Source organism: Stegostoma tigrinum, chromosome 18, assembly GCF_030684315.1.
Source record: "Stegostoma tigrinum isolate sSteTig4 chromosome 18, sSteTig4.hap1, whole genome shotgun sequence".
NCBI lineage: Eukaryota > Metazoa > Chordata > Chondrichthyes > Orectolobiformes > Stegostomatidae > Stegostoma > Stegostoma tigrinum.
In genome coordinates this window covers 61094082-61111776 of record NC_081371.1, presented here as the reverse complement: position 1 = coordinate 61111776, position 17695 = coordinate 61094082, and the positions used below count along the sequence as shown (strand labels likewise).

The following is a 17695-nucleotide window of genomic DNA, read 5'->3' as shown; positions in this document are numbered from 1 at the left end:
AGCAGTAGGTTAGCATGTGGAGTGGGCAAGAAGAAGGTAGAGGTTAAATCAAATAAGTCAAATCGGAAGAGCAGGCTGGGCCAGGTTAATGAACTCAGCAGGACTGCAGGTCTCGTGTATTTATTCTAATGTAAGGAGAACGTGGGTGAGATCCTTAATACGTACTTCACGTTACTTAATGAGTATTCACCAGAGGAGGAGGAGATAGATGATGGTAGGATTAGGGAGGGGCCTGTTGATATTCAGGGGGAAACGTTAATATTAAGGAGGAGGAGGAGACGTTGGGTGCCTTGAAGAACAATAAGGAAGATAAGTCCCCAGGGATGTGATCTATCCCTGTAGTACTGAAGGAGGCAAGGGCCAGAGATTACTGGTGCCTCAACAGAGATCCTTGCATCCTCTTGGGGCGGCACGGTGGCTCAGTGGTTAGCACTGAAGCCTCACAGCACCAGGGACCGGGGTCCAATTCCAGCCGAGGGTAACTGTCTGTGTGGAGTTTGCACATTCTCCCTGTATTTGCATGGGTTTCCTCCGGGTGCTCCGGTTTCCTCCCACAGTCCAAAGAAGTGCAGGCTGGGTGGATTGGGCATGCTAAATTGCCTGTAGTGTTCAGGGGTGTGTGGGTTATATAGGGATAGGGATGGGTCTGGGTAGGATGCTTCGAGGGGCAGTGTAGACTTGTTGGGCCAAAGGGCCTGTTTCCACACTGTAGGGAAGCTAATCTCTTTAGCCACAGGTGAGGTCCCAGAGGAGTGGAGAATATTGTCCCTTTGTTTAAGAAGAGCAACAGAGTTAATCCAGGAAATTACACATCAGTGAATCTTACATCAATGGTAGGCAACTTATTGGAGAAGATTCTTAGGGACTGGATTTATTTGCATTTGGAAAATAATGAACTTATTAGGGATAATCAGCATAGCTTTGTGCAGGAGAGGTCTTGTCTCATAAAGTTGATTGTGCTTTTTTGTCAAAATGATGATGATGATTGATGAGGGAGGGGCAGTTCATGTTGTCTATGAGTTCATGAGTTGGTAAGTTGGATATGAAATTAGCTTGGTCAAAGAAGACAGAGGATAGTTGTAGTGGGGTGTTTTTCTGACTGGAAGGGTCTGACCAGTCGTGTTCCACAAGGATCAATGCTGGGACCGCTACTGTTTGTAATATGTATCAATGCATTGGATGAAAATGTGAGTGGTCTGATTAGTAAGTTTGTAGACAATATGTAAGTTGATGGAGTTGTGGATAGTGAGGAAGGTTGTCAAAGCATACAGCAGGATATAAATCAGTTGGAAAGTTGGGTAGAGAAATGGAAGATGGAGTTTACTTCAGACAAGTGCTAGGTGATGTATTTTGGCAGGTCAAATGCAAGAGGAAAGTGTACAGTAAATGGCATGGCCCTTAAGAACATTGATATACAGAGGGATCTTGCTATCTAAATACATAGCTCACTGAAAGTAGCAACTAAAGTGGATAAGTTTAAAGAAGGTGTATGGCTTGCTGCTTTCATCAGTTAGGGCATTCAGTATAAAGGCTGGCGAGCCAGATTGTAGCTGTATGCCACATTTGGAATATTCTGTGCATAGTTCAGGTTGCCATGTGATAGGAAGGATGTGAAGGCCTTGGAGAAGATGTAAAAGAGGTTTGTCATGATGTCAGAGATGATGGGAACTGCAGATGCTGGAGAATCCAAGATAACAAGGTGTGGAGCTGGATGAACACAGTAGGCCAAGCAGCATCTCAGGAGCACAAAAGCTGATGTTTTGGGCCTAGACCCTTCATCTGATGAAGGGTCCAGGCCCAAAACATCAGCTTTTGTGCTCCTAAGATGCTGCTTGGCCTGCTGTGTTCATCCAGCTTCACACTTTGTTATCTTTATCATGATATGACCTGGATTGTAATGCATCCTCTCTAGGGAGAGGTTGGACAAACTTGGATTGTTTTTGCAAAAGTGTCAGAGGCTGAGGGGTGACCTGATAGAAAGTATATAAAATTATGCAGGGCGTGGACAGGGTGGATACTCAGGTTCTTTTTTCTAGGGTAGAAATGACAAACACTAGGGGCCATAGGTTTAAGGTGAGAGGGGGAACGTTTAAAGGAGGTGTCTGAGGAATTTTTTTTGACATATCAGATGGTAAGTGCCTGGATGATGCTGTCAGGGGAGGGGGTAGAAGCAGATATGATAGCAATGTTTAAGAGGCATTAGAAAGTTCCATGAACAAGCAGGGAATAGAGGGATACAGACCATGTGCATGTAGATTGGATTAGTTTAGAATGGCATTATGGTCAGCACAGACATGGTGGGCCGAAGAACAGCACTGGAACAGGCCCTATGTTCTAAATGTCATGGACGAAGGTGCTCTCATTACCAATTAGCAAATTTGCTGAATATATTCCTGGAGGCTGCAATGTGTCCCTTGGCAGGTGTCATGAACAGATGTACTTTAAAAAAGAAATAAAAATTCATCAAAGTATGTGGGATGAAAAGAGATTCCCAGCACAATCACACTCTGGATTCTGAGAGTCTATTTACAGCTCGAGGTTGGAGTTGCTGAGCTTTGCTGGTAATTTCAAGAGAACAATTCGAAGCAGCTGCTGTTTGCCTCCAGCTGGCCAAGGGATGTGGCTTGTGGCGCCAGCCATCACCCAAAACACTCAGCAAAATATCTCCGAAAGACTCTCATCCTCAATTACAAACAAACCTCCCCACCCTCACTGTCCTGCATGTCCTTTCAACACTCAATCTCTAGCCTTCCTTACAGCTTTACTAATACAGGAGCCTTTAACTTGCTTGGTCTTTTGCCCAGCATCTCCCTGAAAAACCCTCCAACTTCCAACATTATGGTCCTGCCTTCTCCAACTGACTCTCTGATGTTGCAGCCATTGGTGACAGTACCTCCTTAACCTGCTACCCCCTACTGTGCAATTCCCTGCTCAGTTTGGCCATTTACCTTTAAGATGTAGGTTCAGGCTGTCATCGCTCTACCTGAGCGAGTGAGGGTATAAAGGTCTCGGTCTCTATCTTTCCTCAGATCACTTCAAGCATGACACTGCACTGGAAGCATGCTGCATTGTGTAAGTTAGTAGTTTAATGTCAGCCCAGATACTTATATAGCTGGGGAATGTAATGTTTGAACATAATAGTGAATTATAAGAACTGTTTGATGGGCTTTTCAACACTATGATATTCGTGTCCAGTTTTGCATGTTATTAGGGATAACATAAGCTTTGTCACATCAGATAAACCCAGTATTACAGGCAGAATAAGGGATTATTATGATGAAGCCCACTGTGTCTGTTCTTGCTCTCTGAACAATTTATCTCATTGTCAATCTCATCCCTTTCCCTGTAACCTGACACATTGCTTCTTTTTTAAAATAATTATCCAATGCCCCTCATGGATGCCTCGATGGGACCTGTCCCTGCTACATTTCTAGGCAGTGCATTCCAGATTCGAACTACGTTCTGGGTGAAAAAGATTCTTCTCACAACCGAAATGTCTCCTGTCTGGAATCAGCCTTGCAAACTCCTTCTGTACTCTCTCCATCATATTCACATTCTCCCTGGATGTGTGCCCAGCTGAGGACTGATATTCTATACAGGTTCAGAATCCCTTCTCCACTCTTGTACTCTCTGACTCTATTAACAAAACCTGGAATTCTGTTTATATATGAACAATTCTCTCCACCTGTCCTGTTACCATCAATGACTGATGTGCATGTACCCCAGGCTCCCTCTGCTCCTGCACCTTCTTTAGAATTGTACCTGTTTTATATCGTCTTTCCATGTTTTTCTGACTAAACTGCATCACTTCATACTTCACCACAATGAACCTCATCTGCCATCTCCACCCAATCAACTAACTTGTCCTTTTGGAGTATCACACTGGCTTCCTCACAGTTTACAATTCTTCCAAATTTTGAGTTATCAGCAAACTCTGAAATTGTCCCTTAACAGGAGAGGCAAGGATTACAATACTTAACCCCTTGCAAGCTCCACTACACTCCTTCGTCTAGCTTGGAAGGATCACCGGACCTGAAACGTTAACTCTGATTTGTCCCCACAGATGCTGTCAGACCTGCTGAGCTTTTCCAGTAATTTCTGTTTTTGCCTATGTATTAATCATCACACTTTGTTCCATTAATATCAGGCAGTTTTGTATCCGTGTTGCTCCTGTCTCTTTTATTCCAGAAGCTGTAACTTTCTTCACAAGTCTGTTGTGTGGCATTGTATCTAAATCTTTTTGGAAGTCTATGTTTACCACACCATCCTAACACTCTTGTTACCACTTCAAAAAACACCAGCAATGAGTTTGAGATAGTAAGAACTGCAGATGCTGGAGAATATGAGATAACAAGGTGTGGAGCTGGACGAACACAGCAGGCCAAGCAGCATCAGAGGAGCAGGAAAGCTGACATTTCTGAAGAAGGGTCCAGGCCCGAAACGTCAGCTTTCCTGCTCCTCTGATGCTGCTTGGCCTGCTGTGTTCATCCAGCTCTACACCTTGTTATCTCAGCAAGTGAGTTAGACATGATTTTGTCTTAATCAATCCAAGCTGACTTTTCTGAATCAATTCGTATTTTTCAGTGTGACTAATCATTTCTAAAAGTTACTCCTCCACCAAAGTTCAAATGATAGGTCTGTAATTGCTGGTCTGATCTTTTTGAACAGGGACATAATGTTTACAATTTTCCAGTCCTCTGGCGCAGCCCAAGTGAAAGGAATACTGAAAGATTTTTGTCAGTGTCTCTTCAACGTCCATCGCACTTCCTTTGATATCTTCAGATCCATCTCGTCCTGTTCAAGTTCCTGGCCATTTTTATGTACCCACAGCTTATCGCATACGCCTCTTTATCAAACTTAACCTCTTCTGGTGGCTTGAGTTTCCTCCTGTGTTACCGTTGCCTGCCCACAATCTGCCACATGGATAAGAACAAATACAAGCTATTCAGTTAAAATCTCAGCCATGCCCGTCCCCACACCCCACCTTCAGGTATACATTTTTTTGATTCCTCATTGGCTCTATTTCTCCATTTCCCAGGCTTTTACCAGTGATGTTCTTTGAAGGGGTATAGGTATTTAATTTTACATTAGCTGCCTGTCTTTTCGCTTGCACCCTTTTTGCTTCTCATATTTGCTTTTTCACCCCGAACATATCCAGCCCAGTTTCTGCTCTTGCCTCATCCAAGTCCAGTTGACCAGCCTGATTCTGAGTTGATGGATATCTTTTTCCACTTTGGTCATAAAGCTCATATTGTAATGATCACCGTCCCTAAATGTTTCCCCGTGCTCTCTTCATCCACTGGGCCCACTTCATTCCCAAGGAGCTGGACCGGACATGTACTGCTGCAAGGAATTGTCCTGCACACATTCTAGGAACACTCGTCCCTCAACTCCCAGGCTAAGCAACATGTCCACGCCCTTGACTCATCACTGCTGGCAACTGTGACGAGCTGCTTGGTTTTGTGTCTGTGTTAAACAGTAAGGCAGGTCACAGGACAGGTTGAGGCAGCAAAATGTAAAAAGACATGGCAAGACAGCGATACAATGAGTGAGAGGTAGGAGGTGAGGAGTCCTGAGATACACGCTGATGAAATCCATGAGCTGCGTCTCTGTCTGTCTGCACAGTGCCCTGGCAGCAGCATTCTAATGAAACAGTGAGAGATTGCAGAGCTCTGAGGTACAGAGAGACCTGGGTGTCCCAGTGTGTGAACAACAGAAGGTTAGGCTGCAGGTACAGCAAGAAATCAGGGAATCTTTAGAATGTGATGGTTAACTGTGAGGGGAATTGAATGCAAGAGTAGGGAGGTTATGCTTCAATTACACAGGACATTGATGAGACAGAGTCTGGAGTACTGTGTACAGTACTGGTCACCATACTCATAAAAAGATGTTAATGAGCTTGAAGCAGGTCAGAGCAGGTTTACTGGACTAATACCTGGAATGGATTGTCTTATGAGGAAAGGCTAGGCAGGCTGGGTCTGTATTCTTTGGAGTTTAGAAGAGTCAGAAGTGACTTCATTGAAACATACAAGATCCTGAATGGATTTGACCAGGTGGATGTTGAAAAGATGGTTCCTCTTGTGGGAGAATCTAGAGGAGGGGGCTGATGCTTAAAAATGGACAATTACTTAAGACACAGATTTGGAAGCATGTTTTTTACTTTTGATAGTTATGAATTCCTTCCTGAAAAGGCACTGGATGCAAAATCTTCGAATATTTTTAAGGCAGAGGGAGACAGGTTCTCAATGACCAAGGGGATAAAAGATTATCAGGTATGTACAGGAATGTAGACCTGATATTAAAATAAGATCAGCCATGATCTTACTGAATGGGACAGCAGGCCTAAAGGGCTGAGTGGCCTGTTCTTGTTCTTTGTCTATATGTTTGGGTGGTGCTGGCATTCTCCAAGGTACAGCATTCAAGTGGCAAAGTTTAGTGGTAGTGCATCAGAGATGTGCCATGGGGTTATGGTGGGGCTGGTACATGATTGACGCCAACATCTGTGGATGGTCACTGCCCAAGGAGTGTGCCCTGAGAAGTTGGTGAGAATAGAGGTCTGCAGGAGTGAGCAGTGATCTGGAGTCTCCAGGTACTCGCTTGGATTTTCACATTGGGGATGGTCTCCGTTGGGTAGTAGAACGGGAATGTGCATATCAGCGAGGTGAGATGTGATAATAAGGACAGGCTTCTCACCAGTCGCCGGTGGCATCATGCCTCAAGGCTCAATACTTGGTTGCAGAATCAGAATATTTTTTCCTCCCTTGACATTGACAATCTCATTACTACCAAAACCACCTGATCTTCACAACTGCATCAATCTGCCAAGGTCACACAGAGTCTGGGGGAAAGGTGGCGGGTGGGGGGTATGGATTTCTCTTCAGTTTCAGGTTAGAGGCGGTTCCCCAGAACTTTTACCGGAATCTTCCAAACCAGTTTTGAAAGCTGCGCATTCTGTGCTCCCATTCAGTGAATTATCAAACTTTTGCTTTACAAGTACAGTGTAACAACCCATACACCATCGTCAAAGAGCCCCAGATTTTTCTCAGCGCTTCCTCCATTTCCAAAAAAACTCTCACACAGAAATGTTAAATGTTTCCAGGCAATGTTTACTTTAAGGCTAAATCAGGGCAAGATAAGTGCAGGGAAAGTTTAAACAATTTGTGATAAATGAGTCATCCAATATCCTTGGGAAACTCAGTAGCTCCATGAACTGACATTTCACCTCCTCGATCTCAAACTGGAATCCAACAGAGAGCCTGGGGGCGTTCAGCTTCAACTTGTTGTTGGCTGCAAGGATATTATTAAAACGATAACTTGTGATCTATTTATACAAACAACCAGATGAATAGATGGCCTGAGAGATACATTTTAAAATGAGTTTGAAAAGGTGGAGGCCATACAACTAAAGGCCCCTTGGCACCTCCCCCTCAGCCCTACAAGAAACAGCATCAGTCGGCGTGTAAGTTAGGTTCATTGCAGTAGAGAAATGGTGTGATCAGATAATTAAATTGAGATTTTTTTTAATTCAGGGGTTTTGCGTTGAATGGAGTCTGTGTGAGGAGAAATGTGATAAGCCACAGGAACGTGACACTATTGCAGCATTGACACTGTTATGGAGCAATATACAATTTGGTCTGACTCTACTCCCCAATTCTAACCTGATCTTTCTAAACTGTGCAGATACAATGTGGTATCATTGACTGAGTGACCTTCTCCTGTGTTTTTACAACTGCAGCCTTACACACAGATTCATTTCTAGCTCAGACGGACGCCACTCAGCCCATCAGTGGCTCAGCAGGGAGCAATACCATCAGCCCAACAAGTACACCCCCAGCTGCCCATGAACCGTGCATTGGTGCAGGCTCGCATAAAAAAATCTTAAATCTAAAATCAAAAGTCTTTACTAGCTCAGTGCTGCTGCTTTTATTACAAAAGGTGCATCTAAACACAACCAAACTGCTTTGTAATTGGGCCAGCAAACAACTCCAGAACTGGGTCCCTCTCCTCTTTAACCGTTGTCTGCTCCTACACCCCAGCCTGTATCCAATGCTCCAGCTTGTGCTCCTTATATCATACTGATACATGAACATGGATGAAATTAAAGTAAAACTCATAAACCAATGCTTAGAAGCAATACTTCTGCCCCATGTCAAGTTTCAGAGAGAAACTAACTGAATTATGTGCATTTTACAAAAAAAAGAGAAGTGCCAAACAAATGAGGAAAATAAGAATCAAAAGGCTAAAACTTGTATTTTGTTGTGGACACATTTTGTTAGTGTTAATTCCTGTTTTGTGGGCATCATTAACAGTGAGATTCCCTGGACCTTAACAAATCAAAAAGAATCTCAATGATGAGGATTGTCTGCAGTGAGTATTCCAGACAGGAGGAAATATAAGCAAACATGTCATGTTCATATGCTGAAACAATACTATGACAGGGAGGTTACAGCTCTAACAGAACTGTGTTTATCTTGGTGAAATGAAACTACTGGAACTGTTACAGAATTAATCAGAAATTGAAAAATCAAAAGTCAATCTTCCAGTATTCAGAGTGAATAATAAGGGGGTGCTTAAAAATGCAAAATTATCCATGTATACAGAAAACTATCAAAGTGACTTTCACAAGCTATTAGCAACTCACACCTTGTGTGACTAGGCTGGAAAATACATCTTTGGATGTGCATAATGTTAATACAGGCAAAGCATTTCACATTGAACAATTTTCTTACAGACTCAACCAAGGGATGTTAGCTCATTGGAGAGAACAGATTAAGTTTATGAAGACCAATGGTGCTCTGCACTAAGTGATAGGAACTGGACCTCTCATATTGTGATGGTGCTGAAACCAGTTAGATCACAATGATTGAGTGTAGATTAGTGCAAAGTCAATACAGTAACAAGGGTAGATTCCTTTCCAATTTCATGTTTGAAGGCTTGTATTGAGAGGACTGGACAAGCCTGGTATTTGGTAAGAACTGACATGCTAAAAGGATATTTAGAAGTTCATTGACTGCTACAGCCAGACGAATATCCACTTTTAGTAAGATCAGATCAGTAACACCATGCAGGCCGTTTAGAATGAAAAATAACCCAGAAACCAATAATACCATCAAAGGATGACGCAACTGTACTGTGTATATGGATGACTAGGTTGAGTTCGGGCAAACTTGGAAATAACTAAATGAATTGTTTGGTCAAATTCAAAGAGCTAATTTGGACATAAACTTAATTAAAAGTAAATTTTCCAAAGGAAAACAGACTTTTTGGCACAAGGTCAAGTAACTCCCAGGGGAGCAAAAATAGAAAAAGATATTAAGGCGGGAATAAAGGAGTGATATGTTAATGAGGTTGAGTGTCTGTAAAGGATATTGTTGGGAGAAGTATTGTATGTTTATTGTTCATGATAGAACCTTTCCATATAATCACAAAGATCATATATACACTACATCTATATGATTTTTTTAAACTAATAAACTCATGTTCCTTTGGTAAAAGTGCATTGTCAGTCTCATGACTGACCACCAGGTAACCAAACTGCAAAAATAAAGTTTCTGATTTATCAAGCTGGGTTTCACTCTGGAATCTGACTGGTCCACCAAGCTGGAATCATAAAATCCTGAAAGGTTCAGTAATTCTGTCTAACAAGTCAATCTAACTCATAGCTATCGTTACTGTGAAATAATATTGTGCAAGAGTGTCTTCTCTTTGAAGCTCACTCCTGGTTTATTCTATACTAATGTTGATGAAAAGACCCTTAAACCCTGTACAGAAAGGACCCTGATGAGCACTCCAGCCTAAACATGAGCTTTGATCACAGATACAGAGAAGCCAAAAGTACTGAGGATGCTGTAAATCAGAGGCAAAAATAGAAATTGTTGGAAAAGCTCAGCAGGTCCAGCAGCATCGATGGAGAAAAGTCAGTGTCAATGAGTTGGGCCAAGAAACCCTTCCTCGGAACTCTTTCTGCTTCATCGTGGTGCACTGGAATGTTTGGCTGTTCTGGAGGGTCCTGTTCGGCTTTGCTCTGTCTCTGGACGTAGGCACTGTTTTAAACAGGAACAGGGAAATTTATTTGCATGTCCGGCACGCAAATGCATCCCTCGGCAGGTATCACTGATTGTGGGATTTTGCCATGCACAAAGTGACAGGTGTGCTCCAGACAATAAGAAGTGTACTTGAAAGTTACCTCACTGATTTAAAAATGCTTCAGGACATCGTGGTGTTGTGGAAAGTGCTATGGAAATACAAGTGTTTCTTTGTTTAGGGCACTAGTTGTGTATAAGTGCAAGCAGAATCACTTCACCCTCACCCAAGGTTAGAACGTAATCAGCAAAGTTACTTGATGATAGGTCAATGCATGTTACAACTTCATCTGTCAAACTCGAATTAGATGCAAACTCTCAGGTCCAAGAATAAAATCAAGAATGTATTTCTCTCTTAAGATCTTTTCAATCATCCCACACTTGGAACTAATACAAACGGAGGTCTGTGTGAACACCTTTACCACGTAGCAGTTTCCTTGATTATAGTTACCATCTCACTACAATTGAAATATGAAGGCAGAAGTGTTTAACATTCAGGTCTATAGATGGCACTATTGTAAAAGCAGTGCACGTCGTCAGTTGGAGAGATGGGAGGGCACCCTCATCTCCAGTGAAAGCTGGCTGCTGAAGCAGAGTTACAATACTGGGGCCTCAGCAGAACTGTAGCTCTGAGCTTCACCCCCTCATGTTTGAACAGTTCAGGATCCACTCCAGGGTCTGAGCACAAAAGATGCAGTTGGCTTTCTCTCCCGCGTGGGACTTGAGGGGGAAGGGGCAGCCTTGTGGGTGAGATTTAAACACAGGCACCGACTGCCCTGCCAAGTAGGCAGTGCTTCAAAAAGGAGCAGGACAGTTCCTCCTGGGGTCTCAGGGTCAAAGTTTATCCTTCAGTCAACATCACAAAAACAAAATTCCTGGTCATTGGGCTTGTTGTTTGTGGGATCTTGCTCTTCATAAATTAACTGCAACAGGTCCTATATTAGTGGTTACTCATTAGAAAGCTGCTCATTGGCTAAAGGCAATGTGATAAGAGCCTGGTGACCTGTCTGAGCGGCTGTAGTCAAGAGATTGGAATACAGGGGAGAACTGCCCCTGTCCTTTGTTAAAATAGCACTGACCTAATAAAATAAACAGGAGCACAATTTAACAGCTCTTCCTTCATTACCTGCACTGACAGTCTAGGCCAGCACATCAGCTCTGAAGAAAAGTCATATCAGGTTTGAAACGTTAACAGTTTCTCTCCGCCAGACCTGGCTCAGCACTTTCTGTTTTTATTATTTCAGTACTTCCCAAACTATTTTCCAATGTGACCTCATTTTAAAACTTCAATATTAGCATGACACCAGACACAAAAGTAAAACAGCAATAAAACAATATTTAGTCAATAAACCATAAATTTTTCACATTGTAAAATATGATATGATAGAAACAGGTGCCAATAATCCAGGACCCTGGGTGATAAGGATTCTATTGGTCACTAAACCAGCATCCAGCCAATTCGCCAGTAATCTGGAAAATCTCTGCCATATGAGACTCATGCATCGTACACTTGATCTGTTTAGTTCCTGGTCAGTGGTAACCCCCAGGATGTTGATGGTGGGGGATTCAGTGATGGTAACACCATTGAATGTCAAGTGACAATGGCTCAATTCTGTCTTCTTCTAAATGGTCATTGCCTGGCATTTGTACGGCGCAGTTAGTACTTGTCACCTTTCAGATCAAACCAGGATATTACCCAGGTCTTACTTCATTTGGAAACGGAATGTTTTGGTGGTGTGTGAGCAGCCACGAATAGTGCAGAGCATCGTGTAATCAGTGAACATCCCCAACTTCTGACCTTGTGATGGAGGGAAGGTGATTAATGAAACAGCTGAAGATGGCTGGGTTGAGGGCACTAGGATCATAAAATCCCTACGGTGTGGAAAGAGGCTATTCAACCCGTCCAGTCAACACCAACCCAATGAAGAGCATCCCACCGAACCCTGACCCCATTACCTCACATTTTAATCGAGGCTAACCCACCTAGCCTATACATCCCTGGACATTACAGGGCAATATAGCATGGTCAATCTACCTAACCTTTAGTGCTTGATGATTGGCTGGTTTAATGATATGGTTTTGGCCACGTGCTTTAAAAATGATCAATCATCTCAATCTCCTTCCATTCCCCTCACTGCCTTCTCTTTCAATCCCCACCCACACATACTCTCATATCATCCTCCTGCCCCTCAAACCTCTTTCTTCTCTTGTTCCTCTACCACCTCCTCCTGCCTTGCTCCTAGTGACTGTGCCAACCAGATTGGTCAGTATTAAAGCACATGATCAAAACCATATGATTAAAACTGGCCAATCCACAAGTGCTAAAGGATCTACAATCAGTCTTAACCTTGTCAATATGCTCAGGTTTGACTGAATAAAACAAAAGGTAGGAACTTTGAAATTAAATGCTCATTTTCATTTAATGGTATAAAGGAAGCCCTAACTCTTCATGGCATTTATAGATTTGGCAGATCTAAGAAATATATGGAATTCTGAAAAAAATCTTAAAATATCTTCAACAACTTAAAAAAATCACCAGTATGTTAGTGACTCCCACACTATGGATCCTTATTCATGTCTGTAAAGTTGGAACGGCAATATAGAGGGCACCATGAAGAAATGAGGCCATTCAACCCTTTTAGCTTGCCTCTTTAAGGTTCTGGTCAATATTATACCTTAACGCCTCCTCACTGCTCACCCTCATATCCCTTGGCTCTCTTCATGCTGACTAAACTCTGAACCCCAGTCTTGTACGTGTATTATAATTAAGCATTCGCAGCTCTCTGGAGTGGTAAAAATCCAAAGATTTACAACCCTTTGAGTGAAAATGTTTTTCATCTGACCTTACAGTAGTTAAAGACTCTCCAGTCCAGAGTCTCTCAACAGCTACTGGATCAAGTTCTGGAAGACCACGAACACAAGAAATTGTAAAGATATTTGTAAAATAAAAATCAAAATGTTCTAAAATGAAAGAATGCTGTTAATAAGAAACCAGATAGAGAAAAAATAATCAAGAAAGGAGCAATAATCTGTACTCATTAAATGATGTTAATACAACAGAAATAAACCTGACACAATGCAAGTTGTTAACATGGTATGCTCCAGATTTTATTTTGTGTAAATTTAACTGCAATAGCATGAACAGATTATAATGTATTGTCTTTTCTGATGCACTAGTCTAATCTCAAAAGGGAAACCAATATGTCCAAAACTTTAGGAATTAGCCCCAGTAGGAGTCAAAAGTCACACTCATCCATTTATTTACATTCTAGGTTCTGTCAAACATAAAAGCTCCAGGCTTTTAATATTGAAATGACTTTGAAACTGAAAACCTTTATTTTTAAAAGAACATAATTTGTTTCTCCCTGCAAGAGATTAAACGATCATTTGTTCTAGTCTGACAATGGTCCACACATTCAAAAAAGTGGATTCAATTCCAAGAATTTTTTTTATTATTGTTTAATGTACATTGTGCTGCAAAATAAAAAGCTGAATCTTATTTGTGGTTGTTTATACATGAAGGAAAGTCAACTTCATGAATCTGGAATGTAATTAATTCCATTAGGGAAAAAAAATTCAAGCAGCCATAAAGAAACTGTGATAAATGAATATAGTGAAGGGCAGAAAGTAGTGATGCTCCAAACACAAAGATACGAGAAGTAATTTTAAAGACTTAAACACTGTCTTTGCTATGACCATTCCAGCACAGGGGAGCATATGGATATGGTTCCACTTTGAACCAAAGCTACAGTCAGTTTTCTGACCCATTTTATTGAATAGTTCTTGAATAAAACCATTATTACTATATGAATTGTAAATACGGAGTTACACTTGGCCCTTACCGGGGAGCCACCTGAAACTAACACAAAGAATTCTGGAGAAATTCAGTAGGTTTGGCACATTTAATGTCTCAAGTCTGGTAAGGCGACTTCTTAAGAAGGGCCACTGGACCAAAACGTTAACTCAGTTTGTCTCTCCACAGATGGTACCACACCTGCTGAGTATGTCCAACATTCTCTGTGATTTCCAGAATCTGCACTGTCTTGCTTTTATTTACAAGGACCAACTGGGGTGTGGGACAGAATGAGAAAGAAGAGAGCGATATTAATTCTTCTGGCAATTCTTACACCCAGCCATTCCAGGTTAACGCCCTGACTCCCTCAACTGCTTGTAAAATCTATGTGATCCGGCCTCACAGCTCCTCCTGTAATGTAGTGTGAATGTAATGCATTAAAGTACTGTGATCATTTTCTTCATGTAATTGCCAAGCAACACATCTTTTCACCAATGTTTTGAATACATGGGCAAGAAAAATCATTAGACATGTTAACAATGTACATGAAAGTCTGAGGGTTTTGTTCAGAATTTAAATGGGAAAGTTCCTCATATGATTACCAGTCATGAGATTATGTCTTTCTAAACGTTGTTTATATGTTAAGCACGCATACCTTTCTTCCAACTTCAGCATGTGAATTCTGAATGCAGAAATGACAAGAGAGAACATAACAAGAATGAGCTGATCCTGCATCATACAGATAACAAAACTGTTACCATAATTTAAACCAGTGACCTCCTTGTAAATAGTTCTTTTGAACAAGTTTTGAGAAATAGTGTAAGGAAATAATTAAGAAATAAAAACTCCAACAGTTGCTACTGAAAAACAACGGACAAGCCAGCTACTGAACACAAAATGTTAACACACAATGCAGTTCTAACAGAAGGTGTGTTGTATTCTCAGGAGAGAACAGTGAGAGCTTGGAATGATTTCTCTTCAGTCTTTACTTGTTTATTGAAAGCTAACTCCAGATTTGTAAAAATGTGCAAGTTATCAGTCAGGCTTCTGTGTATCACGCACAGCATCTTCTACCTAGTCAACTGGCCAACAACTTTCAACAAGGTCTTGTTTTCTTGCTTTAGTTGGTCATTTTCATCTTCAATTTCATCCAAATCCTTGAACAGAGTTGAGAAGAACAGGAAAAAAAAATAAGTTCTTTACCAAGGAGAGATGAGCTGTCAGTTCAAAAACAAAAGCAACATTAGAAGGAAAAGGCTGTTTCGTCCCTCGAGTTTGCTCTGCTATACGGTTAGATCACTGTTGTGATCTGTATCTCAATGTATCCGTTTTTTGGACAACAAAAAATAAGCACAGAGAATACTTTCAATAAAATCTATGAATAACAGTTTTGTAAGTTCCACAGACCACTCCCCTCGCCCCTGACACCCTTTACACTTTCAGATTTCCCTCAAGAGTTACATGCATTTTTATTGTGTCATTTACAAAGCCCCAAAGCAGTTCACTGGATTACTGCCAGACAAAAATCAAACAGTAGACGTTATAAGGAGATATGATGGAAAAGCCTAATCAAACAGATAGGTTTAAAGGAGTGTCTTAAAGAAGGAGAGAGAGGCTGAGAAGGAAAGTGATTTGAGGGCAGAACGCAAGTGCTTTGGGAGCAGAAGATGGACTTCCGATAGTGGGTTGGCTAAAACTGGACGATGCTCAAAGACCAATATCAGGGGAATGCAGAGATCCTGGGAAGGGGGCAGCTACACCCAAAGGAGACAATTACAAAGGTTTATCCTGAAAGGACTGCGATTGACCAAGGGAGCGCTTGTTCACCGGGTGTGAAAACAGTCCCTCTCCCGGCGGTAGTAAATGCTGAAATCTGTTTTCTGGCAGCAATTCCAGCTACTCTATGAAGTGAGTAACAGTTTAATGCCCTCGAATGACAACTGCTTTTGGTGGACTGGAGACACGTGTACCACCTCTGGCCAACACTGTTGGGCCAAAGGGCCTCTTCTGTCCTAAATGATTCTATGATCCACTTAACAATCCACCTGGATAATGGAAATGTGATGCCAGACAGAACTCTGCTATGTCGACAGATGACAGAAGCTCAGGTAGCATCTCTCACACGAAGGTTTAAGTGACATGAGGTACAGAAAGAGGTCACCTGACCATCAAACCCATTCCCCTGTTTGGTACATTCCTGGCTGTTCAGTTCAGCAACCTGTCTCTGCACCAAATCACTTGATACCCTTCTCCAACAAAAGCTTCAGTCTTGAAGATCTTTTCTGAAGAAGGGTCCAGACCCAAAACATCAGCCTTCCTGCTCCTCTGATGCTGCTTGGCCTGCTGTGTTCATCCAGCTCCACACCTTGTTATCTCAGTCTTGAGAGTCTGCTAGAGCCCAACACTGACAGCTCCTTTCTGGAATCATATAGCACAGAGTGAGGTCAGTCATGTTTCTCTAATGTGCCACTTCATTTACCACCCCCCTGTCATCCTTACGGGGCTGAGATCCAGATTTCCACAATGCCTCACAAGATACAAGTTGCTGATCTCTCTCCAGAACAGCCCAGATCAAAATTTAAGATCATGTCCCCATGTTCTCAAAATCCACACCAGAGCAATCCAACCCCATTTGATTCTTGTACCATGTTAAGCACTTCTTTAATTCGATCTCCACTTGATCATAGAATTTTATAATACAGGAGGCCATTCAACCCATCATGTCTGTTCCAGCTCTTCTAAAAGCTACCCAGCTAGTGCTACCCTCCAAGTCCCATCTCCGTAGCCCTCTAACTTCATCACTTTCAAACACCTGCCTAGCTCTCTTTTGAAACTTTCTACAGAATCCACTTTCACCACTCTCCCATTTCAAATCCTAAAAACTCTGAGCAAAGAAGTTTCTCCTGATCTCGGTCCCAGCTCTCTTGCTAACAATCTTAAAATTGTGCATGCAAGACACTGACATACCAACTAGTGGAAACAGAACATCCTGCTTTACTCTGTTAAAATTGTTCATAACTTTGAACACCTCAATATGGTCATTTCCTAATCTTCTCTGTTCCAAGGAGAATAAGGTCAATTTCTCTAATCATTCCTTGCATCTAAAATCTCTCATTCCTGGTATCATTCTAGTAAATCTCCTTTGAACCTTCTCCAGGGCCTTAACGTCCTTCCTTCCATAAGGTCCCCAGAAGCAAACACAACACTCCAAATGTAGTCTGACCAATGAATGTAGAGGTGTATCATCATTTCCTTGCATTTGTACTGTGTCTCTATTTATAAACTCAAGGGTCCTATAAGCCTTCTTAACAACTGTTTCTGTTTTCCTGGCCACCTTCAGGAATCAAACCCATGAATCCCCGAGTTCCCTCTGCTCCCATACGCCCCTGAACTTTGTATCATTGAGTCTGTATAGACTCTGTGTTCCTTCCACCAAAATGCTTTACCCCACAGTCTGCCAACAGTCAGGGAATACCTGTCATGTAATGCAGCCTGTCCACATAATTCATCCCCCTAAGGTCAGGTGTCATCATGGGAACTCTGGGGTGACTCCTCCTCCTTCCTGAGATTTAACAGAGCTGTTTGAAATCACAAGGAGTCCTGATTCAGTGAACAAGGAGAAATCATCCTCCCTGGCAAGAGGGTCAATACACAGAGTAGGCAGATTTGAAGCAATTAGCAAAGGAACTGAGAGATAACAGGAGTGGTTTACTTTTCAGAAACTAATGGTGGATTGGTATGATGTAGAATGTGTTGCCTGAAAAGGCAGGTTCAAACGGGAACTAGCCAAATTGTTGAAGGAGATATCACCGAGCAGTGG

General features: G+C 41.9%; 1 protein-coding gene across 2 annotated transcripts in view; it reads right to left on the bottom strand.

Moving 5' to 3' along the window:
- Positions 1-13182: 13182 nt before the first annotated feature.
- pawr (PRKC, apoptosis, WT1, regulator) overlaps positions 13183-17695 on the bottom strand; it is a 140342-nt gene continuing 135829 nt past the window's right edge. For both annotated transcript variants that reach the window (XM_059652597.1, XM_059652598.1), the window contains exon 7: positions 13183-15032. In XM_059652597.1, coding sequence (XP_059508580.1) covers positions 14946-15032 — 87 coding nt within the window. In that variant the 3' untranslated portion in view covers positions 13183-14945. The remainder of the gene's footprint in view (positions 15033-17695) is intronic.